The 11,256-nt window shown below is 34.6% G+C and overlaps 1 protein-coding gene across 4 annotated transcripts in view; it reads right to left on the bottom strand.

Annotated features, from left to right (window-relative positions):
* LOC129222771 (endothelin-converting enzyme homolog) overlaps positions 1-11,256 on the bottom strand; it is a 150,598-nt gene that overhangs the window by 38,669 nt on the left and 100,673 nt on the right. For all 4 annotated transcript variants that reach the window (XM_054857301.1, XM_054857304.1, XM_054857302.1 and 1 more), the window contains 3 exons: positions 9,578-9,800; positions 2,078-2,176; positions 956-1,033 (listed from right to left, as the gene is read on the bottom strand). In XM_054857301.1, coding sequence (XP_054713276.1) covers positions 956-1,033; positions 2,078-2,176; positions 9,578-9,800 — 400 coding nt within the window. The remainder of the gene's footprint in view (positions 1-955; positions 1,034-2,077; positions 2,177-9,577; positions 9,801-11,256) is intronic.

Raw genomic sequence — 11,256 nt, 5'->3', positions numbered from 1 at the left:
ATGTGAAAAGGGAAAAATTTTTAAAAATACATTTTAAAAAATGCTTGCAAAAATTATTTAAAAGTATCTATAAAAACTTTTAATTTTTCTACATCAGACAAAATTTGTTCCAATGTTCCAAGGTAATTAGAACATGAAATATAATTGTTTTTAACTAATTTCATGCCAAAATTTAGGTGAGCCTTCAATTGGAAATTCATTGTTGAACAAAACTTTTATTCAAATGCATCTCAAATTTTCAAAGTAATATAAATATGATTTCCGCAAACATACATCGATGACTCACTGTAGCTTCCCATCGGGTTGCCTTTGTCTCAACTTTAAGACATTACCTCGCACTCGTTTTATAAATTATTTCGTCGCCTGATAATTCTCCAACATAATACTAAAAAACAGAAAAATAAAATAATAGTTTAAAAAACTAAAAAAAAAGAACACGCTTTCGTAGCAAAATGAACTAAAAAGCGAAAAATAATCTTTGGATGATAGTAGTTGACCAATCACTTAATTTTAATATAATACAAAAAAGCGTGGGGGCTTCTTATCAGTTGTCTTGAATTTCTTCCATTTGTTGTCCAAGCGAAAATGTAAATAGACAGCACCTCACGCTTTTTTGTATTACATTAAAATTAAGGGATTGGTCAACTACTATCATCCAAAGATCGTTTTCCACTTTTTAGTTCATTTTGCTACGAAAATGTGTTTTTTTAGTTTTTTAAACTATTATTTTATTTAAAGATAACATTCGTGTTATATCTAAACCATGAAGTATTAAAATGAAGTATAAATACTACCATGAAGTAAGTTTCGTACCGTGTAATATCGAAACCGTGTTATAATAATCGCAAATTTGGTACCGTGTAATATCGAAACCGTGTTGTAGAAGTACAGTGTTATACGAGGGACGCCTGCATATTAAAAAAAAAAAACATTTTTAGTTAATATACATTCTTACTCCTTCGTATTTCTTGTCCAATTTTTTCGGATCCAAAATAAATTCAGGAAATCCAATCATATCAGTAATAGCATCAGCCTGAAATTTAAAAGCCATTTTTAGAAAGTTCATAGGAAACTACACTTTTCAAAAACAAAATCTAATCATAGCTGTCAACATTCAAAATAAAAAATTTGGGGTGCTTTCGTGCAAATGCATCCATGACAGAAAAATTGATTGCAAATTGTTTGAAGCTAAGTTAGGAATTCTTCAAATTATGAAAACAACAAAATACGTAGTATGGACTGTAGGGAAGCTGAACAAAAATGATTAATAGGACGAAAACAAAAAGTGGTCAAAAGATTTTCTTTGGTAAAATGCAATGTGAAGTCTTTTTGAACTGTTCAAAGTTGAACCAAAATTTTTATGAATAACAAAATAAAACATGGAAATTAGGCATCCTGGTCAAGATCTTTTGAATTCAAAAGTTATTTAGGGATGGGGATGATAAACTAATAGACACTTAAAGGAATGAATTACCAACGTTTTGATGCACAAAAATGGCAAATTACTGCAGACACGTGTTTCGGTGTTACAAGGAGCACCTTTTTCAATGCAAAGAAGTGCGAGCTTTGGGACGTGACTTTTCATCCAAAAGCTCACATTTCTTTGCAGTGAAAAACGTGTTCCTTGTAACACCAAGACACGATTTTTGTGCACCAAAATGTTCATTCATTTAATTTTCGAGCACAAAGGTTGATTTAGTTCGGTCATTGTTTAAGGTCCATATTTAGTTACAATACACATTTTCCCATCACAAAATCAAATTTTCTTACTTTTTACTTTTTCTATATATATATATATATATATATATATATATATATATATATATATATATATATATATATATATATATATATATATATATATATATATATATATATATATATATATATATATATATATATATATATATATATATATATATATGTATATATTTCATTATTGACACTCCATTTTGATTATTATGTTTTCCTGTTCAGTGATATTTCTACGATACATCAAACCATTTTTTTAATTAATTTTTTTGTTAAAAACTTTTGCAGGAAATTGACTAAAAAGAGGAAAGAAGATAGTTTTTACCTTTTCTTTAGCGAGTTTTCTAGTTTCTGGATCCATCCATTTCAAGAGGGGTAAATTTTCTTTAAAAGCATCTCTTATTTCATTGATCATGGTTTCTGCCTACAAAATATCAGAGAAAACGCACGTAAAGTACATGAAAAGATTCCGAATTTATTTTAATTTAAAGAAAGTCGTTTCACAAGTTGAATTTAAAACACGCCTTAAGAAAACGGAGGTCTTCATTTGCATTTCTAATGAAGACTAAACAATCGCATACATATATTTTATGCAAAAAGTCAAATAAATTTTATAATTCTTTTGAGTGAACAACAAATAATTTGCTTAAAATAAACCGCCAGCTGAGTCATTCCTTCCAAAGAGTGCAGTTTCGTGCTTTTTAGCACTCAACAGCCCGGAATTGGAAGTAACTGAGCTGGAGGCAGAAAACCTCTTAAAGAAGCTAAAAGAGTCAACCAAGCTGGTAGCTAATGTACAATTAGCACACCAGACGAGTGACCGCAGCAATGGTGCGGTTCTATGTATTTCTGCCTTAGCCGTGGCGGTAACTCACTGAAAAATACCCAACTTTTGCCTTCAATCTTTGAGTTGAACCGCACCATTGCTGCGGTCACTAATCTGATGTGCTAATTCTACATTAGCTACCAGTTTGTTTGACTCTCTTGACTTCTTGAAAAGGTTTTTTGCCTCCAGCTCAGTTACTTTCTATTCCGGGCTATCGAGTGCTAAAAAGCACGAAACTGCAGTCCTCGGCTGGAATTTATTGACTGAGCTGGCGGTGTATTTTATGTACTATTTCTGCCCGAGACTTGGCTATGGGCGGTAACTTACTGCAAAACAATTAATCTATTACTTTTCATTTTGCGTGTAGTTTCTCACTAATTTTAAATAAATATCAATTTTTTTACTAATAATAAAGCTGAAAATCTCTCTGTCTGTCAGGATCTCTGTGACGCGCATAGCGCCCAGACCGTTCGGCAGATTTTCATGAAATTTGGCACAAAGCTAGTTTGTAGCATGGGGGTGTGCACCTCGAAGCGATTTTTCGAAAATTTGAAGTGGTTCTTTTTCTATTCCAATTTTAAAAACAAAACTACCATAAGATGGACGAATAAATTACGAAATTATTATAAAGTGGAACCGTAACATGGGCCAAGCAAACTGGCGAGAAAATTCACCATACATTGTTTATAGATATACAGTCGAACCAAAAGATCTTTTAGTTTTTCTATTACGGGCAAAACCGTGCGGGTACCACTAGTTAGTAATAAAAACCCCATAGGAAAAAAATATTTCAACGCAACATGGTTCCTCAAAATCAATGTCTGTCGCTTATAACACGTAACATTTTTCTTCTTTAGTAGAATATCGAAGGTTTTCTGTTCTAATACATGATTGTCATAATTATACTTTTCTAATTAAAATTAGTTAATGAAACACTAATTGATTTCAGTTCTGTAAATTTTTAAAAAGAATAATAGTAAGGTACATAAAGCTGAAGATTTTTAAAATTCATTTTATGCATTGCAACAATGAGAGTTGTTTTTCCTGCATTAATACTGTGCAGGCAAAGAAACGACTTTTACGGAATTCTTTAAATTTTTTTTAGTAGTTGTTTTCCGTGCATTAATACTGCGCTGGTAAAGAAACACCTTTTACAGAATTCTTTCAATCGTTTTTAAAAGTTTTTTTTCTCTGCATTAATACTACGTCGGCAAAGAACCAAATTTTTTCACAACTTTTTGAGCAATCACGATTGCTTATTGCTTTCATTTGACTGTTTTTTGAGTTCTATCATTTTATTTTCCCCCCAGCACCCTCTGCAGCATCACCGTCAACCGGATCCTCACAATGCTGCTCCTATAGCGAAAACCGTCTCCAGGTTGCGTCAATATCCTACACACACACACACACGCATACATACACACACCTACACACACACATATATACATACATATATACACACACATACACAAACACATACACACACACGCATACATACAAACACCTACACAAACACACACACACACCTACACACAACTACCCCCACACTTATGCCTGCACATAGACACAAACACATACGCCTACACACAAACACACATACCCCCACACACAACACACACAACACACTTGTGATTGCGAAAAACATAATTTGAATTAAAAATGTCAAAATTCAAATTAATTTTTTTATTATTATTATTATTATTTTTTTGAAGCCTTTTCTCTTGCATTTACTGCGCAGGTAAAGAAACAACTTTTACAGAATCATTTGAATTTTTAAATTGAGAACTATGAGTGGTGCGCCAATGGTAGGCGGAGGGAAAAAAAAAATAATAATAATCTGGAGAAATTAACATATGTTGCTGTAAAAATAATTGCAACGATGTACATTGACAGATTTTGCGAAAAAAAAAAAAAAAAGATTAAAGGAAAAAAAAAACATAATTTAAAAAAACTACGTCTTACTGTGGAACCGAACTTTTTGGTGGTAAATAAAATTTTGAATAAATATTTACAATCGAAATTCACAGAAAATGCTACGCACTCGATATCCACTCACCCCTTCACTATGCTAAATTTAAATATTAATGAGTTGCAATGTACTTATTTAATTATCAGCAAGCAAATTGCTACCAAATAGTCTAGGGCAGTGGTTCCCAAAGCGGTCCACATGGGCCCCCAGGTGTTGACGCCGGTCTCCAAGGGATCTATCTCAACGAAAGAAAAAATGGGGGTACATGAGATTCATGAAAGAGTCCTCGAGTCTGAGCTCCATAGAAGCAAGTTATCACAATAACTTTTGACATTCTATAAGTACTACAGTGAACCTAACGCAATGGGGTTGTTTCCTTCACTCAAAGGTAGTACTTTTGTCACTGAAATTGATAGAATAAGCAAAAAAAAAAAAAAAAAAAAAGAAAAGAAAAGAAAATTAATTTGAATTTTGACATCTTGAATTCAAATTATGTTTTTCGCCATCACGAGTGTGTGTACGTAGGCGTGTGTGTTTGTGTGTAGGGGGTATGTGTATGTGTGTGTAGACATGTGTGTTTGTGTCTGTGTGCTGGCATAAGTGTGTGGGTAGTTGTGTGTATGAATGTGTGTGTGGGGTGGGGGGTATGTGTATGTGTGCATGTAGGCATATGTGTTTGTGTCTGTGTGCAGGCATGAATGTGTGGGTAGCTGTGTGTATGTGTGTGTATGTTTTTGTGTGTGTATATGTGTTTGTGTATGTGTGTGTGTATGTTTTTGTGTGTGTATATGTGTTTGTGTATGTTTGTATATGTGTTTGTGTGAGTGTATGTGTTTGTGTATGTGTTTGTGTTTGCGTGTGTGTATGCGTGCGTGTGCGTATAGTTGTGTATGTATGCGCGTGTGTGTAGGACATGGATGCAACCTGGAGACAGCTTTCGCTCTAGGAGCAGCATCATGAGGAGCCGGTCGACGGTGATGGTGCGGAGGGTGGCGGTGGGAAAATAAAATGATAGGACGCCAAAAACAGTCAAATGAAAGCAATAAGCAATCGTGATTGCTCAAAAAGAAAAAAAAAAAAAAACACAGACCCAGAAAATACTTTCGTTTTTCCAACAGTTATTTTTTAATTAATTTTTTAAAATGTCCGATTTTTCAAAAAAGGCGTGGTCTTGATGACGTCACAAATAATGCTCTTTGGCGCATCTTTCTATCGCGATTCCACGTTATGATAATCAAGAAACGAATTAAAATTGCGCTCTACGCTTGCTATCAACCATATCGTTGCCAATTCACGAAAGTAAAGATGCGAATTAAATATTTTGTTCTGTGAAATGCAACACTGAATGGCATTTCATCATTTGTGATGTCATCGGCAGAAGTATAAACAATGGAAGCATACCGATTTAAGTAATTTTTTTTAAATATTAAACTTAACCAAATTATTTAAAAAAAATGTCAGATCCTATGTTTTTAAGCATGCTCTTTCAGAAAAAAATACTTTTAAAATTTTAGAAACGACCCCATTTTTACCTGCATACTTTCCTAATTTTACTTTGAATACTGTAAAAGCACTTATTTTCACGAGGCTTCAATTTTCGCGATTCCGACGTAATCGCGAAATTTTAACTATAATGATTATATTTTGCGGCAAATTTTCAAAAAGCACCAATATCCTCATTTTCGCGAAAATAAGTGCTCTTACAGTAATTTGAATACAAGATTTTGCATGATAAAAGAATGAGCTCCGCCATAATAGGCTTTCAAAATGTTGCTTTGGAGTGGAAGAAAATAAAGTTTTTTTCTCTCATTTTTTGCAGAAAAGATTTTGTTTTATTTTTTATTTATTTTTTTTTATTTTTTTATTTATTTATTTTTTTTTTTTTTTTTTGCACTTTCACGACAGAATTCCTACAATACTGACAGAGAAGATTTAAGGTTAGTTTTGTCTAAAAAAATTCACCTACACAATCGTTTTTACTTCCTTTTACAAAAAAGGAACTACTGTATTCGAGAAAAAATTCGATCTTAATTTCCATTTTACTCACCCCCGAATGAATATTTTTTTTCGACTCGACCACACGTGGATAAGTGTCTAAGAACGTATAGAAACGCGAAATATCCATAATGACGATTCCCGAGGCAATTACAACGAATTTTTCTTGTGACGTCTATGTACGTATGTATGTATGTGAGTATGTATGTCGCATAACTCAAGAACGATACGTCCTAGAAAGTTGAAATATGGTACGTAGACTCCTAGTGGGACCTAGTTGTGCACCTCTCTTTTTGGTTGCATTCGGGTGGTTCTAAAGGGGTCTTTTGCCCCTTTTTGGGGGGAAATCATTGTTAATTTCGATGAAAACTCAAGGTGGTATAATTTGGCGGTCCCTTGACGATATATCGCCAGCCTTTTGGTCGCCAACTTGGCGGCAAATTTGGAGATTTTTTTTTTTTAAATCTGTTTCAATTTGACCACTGTTGGTGATATTTAGAGAGTAAACTACTGAATCACATTAAAATTTGCCAGTAATGGAGAAATGACATTAAATTGGAGCAAAAGGAAGTCATGTGATGCGCACATCAGCTCGTTTTTTATTGCTCCCCCATTTCCAAACTTCAAACTATTCCTAACAGTTTCATTGCACTATAGTTCAATCATTTAAAATGATACGAGTGGTCTTAAGTCAAGTACGCTAAGTGATCTAAAGCAGTGGTGCCCAACCTACGGCCCGCGGTCTACATCCGGTCTGCGAAGCTGATCCATGTGGCCTGTTGTTTTGTTTAATGTTACAAACTGAAAAACACGATTAATGACAATGTTACAAATTTGGACCGAAATATAATCAGAGATTTGTTTTTGGAAAACAGATGCGTTTCTCAAAAGAAGCATAGTAATAAACAACAATTATCGGTTTTTTTCTTTCCTTTTCCTTATTTTCCCACCTTACAATTTTTTAAAAAAATATTTTGAAATTTTATATGTGCCCGAGAGAATCATTTTAATATGAGGTGTGGCCCTCGGGTAGAAAAAGGTTAGGCACCACTGATCTAAAGCAAAAACGAATCTTTAAAAGTCTTTTTTTTTTCGCAGTAATCATTTCTTTTCGTTCTTTTATGTGTGTATGTTTACGTGGTTTTTGAACCCCTGGGGATTTTTTTTATCTATTAAAGATACAAATTTGAATTAATACTTTTTGTACTCAGTATTTCATACTTAACAGAACTGTGGATTGGATAAGCATTAGGACATGGGATAAGCATTTTATGCATTTTTGTTTGCACGTTAAACAAAATATGTGGAATCATTTTCTTGTTTTTCAACTTCCACACTGTCAATAAGTTTTTTATTTGTCCCGTGACATTTCCATACCGTCTGTTTTTATCTTTATTATTGTCGATACATTTATTATTTATATTTATTATTTTTGAATATTACGCGCAAAGCTTAAACATCTGGTTCAATCTGTTTTGAAACGTTCAAATGTAAATATTGTACTGCGATACTAACTTTGAAGAAGATTCAGTTTTGAACTATAAAGTATATGTAAACAACCTGACATTCTTAAATGTATATAAAAGAGAATGGAATGAACTGGATGGCCCGTGTGATCCGAATGCATGTTGACAGCACAGTAAAAAAGGTACTGCTTTTTAGAATAACTGGAGCTAGAAGGCAGGGGAGACTGCGGTTAAGATGTGCTGATTCGGTAAAATCTGATTTTCTCGCAATAAATGAAAATAACTGGAAATCAAGGATCAATCAGAAGCCAATATGGAAAACATCTTTAAAGGACGTCATTGACCCATAACTGAACTGTTTAGTCAGTTATGGTAATGACTATCTTTAGAGTTAGTCCTATGTAAGGATCCATGGAAAACATAGAAAATTGTCAAGGGGACCACGACATAAAACATTTTGGGATTCTCTGGTCTAGAGAAACTTGTCCTGTAGCTAGCAGATCTCTCGCTTATCCAAGAAATTACGAAAGCGCCTCAAAGTAAGTGATGTGAATGGATTTTTGTGCCAGGCAGATTAGTAAACAAATCCGCACTTTTATCCCAACATGTGTTTTATAAGACTGATTTTTATCTTCAAAAATTGCATTTTCACCTTCTACTCTAGGATGTGTATTAAGGTGTGTTCATGTTGGTATATTAATAATAATCCAGGGTCCCCGTACCTACCACTATACGTAGTTTAAACGGTTGGATAGGCTTCTGAAGACAGCAGTGTTTTTTTTTTTTTTTTATCCAGACCAAGAGTCAAGTAAGACTTAAATTAACACTCCCAGAGATATTGATTTGGAATGGGAATTTGGGAGACTTTACGACTGCGAACATATTTCAAGTGTCCCAGTCACCCAGGATCTTCGACCGGCTGGCATCGAACCAGGAACTTCCAGGTACAACTCCGATGCCTTACCAATTAGGTCACCACGGCCACCTCATGTTGGTATAGAGGCGGCTCCCGCTGGAAGGTTATATAGCATCCCCTCCCCCAATTTTTTGAGCAATCACGATTGCTTATTGTTCTCATTTGACGGTCTTTGGCTTTCCGGTTCCTTTTTCAGCTTGGACCAGGGGCCTCTGCAGCACCACCGCCCACCGGCCTCTACAGGCGCGACTGTCCCCCAGTAGTCGCTTTTCCTGGTCGGTGGCGTCTATGTCCTACATACACGCACGCTCACACACAAGCATTATTACGCACATGCACACTCCCACACACAAGCCGTTACACACATACACACACGCCTAAGTGCATACACACAGGACTACGCACACACACAAGCCTACACATGCACGCACGTGCGCCTGCACACACATACCCAAATATACACACGTAACCCGCAGAAGGAAGGGCAGGCTTGGGGGACAGGAGTCGTTTCTGGTAGCAATAAGTCCAATGAGTAGGGTCCTGTCGTGATTGCGAAAAACATAATTTGAATTCAAAATTTCAGAATTCACATTTCTTTCTTTCTTTTTTTTTTTTTTGAATTCTTGTTTGAAAAACCAAAACTGGATACTCACCATCGGTTTACTTGTTCCCCGGAAGACTTCTCTGACAAACATGGCTCCAAGAGCAAATCCGATCACTCCATTCGTATCAGACACGCAGTATCTCCAAGGGCTTTCTCCTCCTTCGGAACCAACTAGAGCTTTCCTGAGCACTTTATAAGCTTCGCGAAACGATTTTGACAGGCAACTCGTTAATCCTTGAACCAACGTCCATCCTAGGTAATTACTGATAACTCTGGAAATGTAATAATGATAACATGAGGACTCAAAAAAGAAAAAAAATGCAAGCAAAAGTTCAGTTTCAAATTTTTATAGGGCATCTAGCTAGAGAGTACAGTATACTCTCGATACCTCGAAAACCTTGATACGACGAAAAATAATTTTCCCCCATGATTTTGCGTATTTGTCTGATGTTATTTTTCATTCTTGAGTTAAAGAGTTTTAAATCAAAACCTTGTTATGTCGAATATTTTTCGAAGTCAAATTCAGTCGGACACCGATTTAACGAATTCATCGGGACCAAAGCTTTTATATGTTAAATCGGGATTATTCGTAAAATCGGGGTGTAGATCCCCCTTCCTCTCCCGTAGAAAATATAGAATTTAAGTAAAGAGCTCATTATTATTAGATCAATGGTAAAATCTCACTTTCGCCCGAAAACAAAAAGAACTCAATGGAAATAGGTACACATAAACAAGTTGTTTTCAAAATTATGGTCTCTATACTCAATTCAGCGAGAGCTGATAGAGGAAGTAAACAAAGTGGGTTACTACTTTCATGACTTACTCGCCCGATTGGCAATGCTGTTCGCATTGAAAGCGCGGACATTTCGCTTATCTGATTTCAATTCTGGCGCTGTTTTCAATCATCCCAGCGCCAAGCAGACAGCGGTAACGCCAATTGTCACGCTGCTTTGTTTACGTCCACTATCAGCTCTCGCTAAATGGACTATAGTAACATTTTGCGCTTTAGTTCCATGCTTGATTTCAGTTTAGTCTACGAGTAGGACTTTCGCTAAAACAGAAACTCCTATATCTGCTTTTCCAATTAATTGAAAAAATTGCAACGAGATTAATCTGATTTTAAAAAAAAAGTTTTTTTGAGTCACATAAAGTGTGGGGGAAACTTTAATTCCTTTAATAGGAACTTTATATGAAATTTTAGCTTAAAAAATAATTAAAAAAATGAATTTGAAATTTAAAAAAGACGCTCCGAGGGGCACATCATCGGAGTTCGAAATAGTTTTGAACCAAATTTCAACTCTGTAGGTCCCGAGGGGGAGGGGGGGGGGGGTCTTTTAGACGCAGGTACGCCACATACATCCTTTCACAATTTTTTTGACGATACCTTTTTTTTTTAATATACAGAGAAAATGTCATTGAAATTGATTTCATAGGGATAAATTCTAGTATAGATGAATATGAATATAAAGACAAAATCTTTAAAAATGAATGTTTAAAAGGTTTTACTTTTGTGATTCGTGACATTTTTTTAAAAATGGAGCTGTCCCCTTCTTCAACTTACAGCAGTACTGTTTTATGACGCAAGTTTTCGATTTATATTATTTATTAATATTTCTATAAATGTTAATACTTAGAGACAAAAAAAGGTTATGTTTAGCAATAAGTTTACTCCTTTTCTTTCATTAAGTAAATGAAACAAAAAATATAAACAAATAATTAGTTAAATTA

Source organism: Uloborus diversus, chromosome 5, assembly GCF_026930045.1.
Source record: "Uloborus diversus isolate 005 chromosome 5, Udiv.v.3.1, whole genome shotgun sequence".
Lineage (NCBI taxonomy): Eukaryota > Metazoa > Arthropoda > Arachnida > Araneae > Uloboridae > Uloborus > Uloborus diversus.
This window is presented reverse-complemented; position numbering and strand designations above follow the sequence as displayed.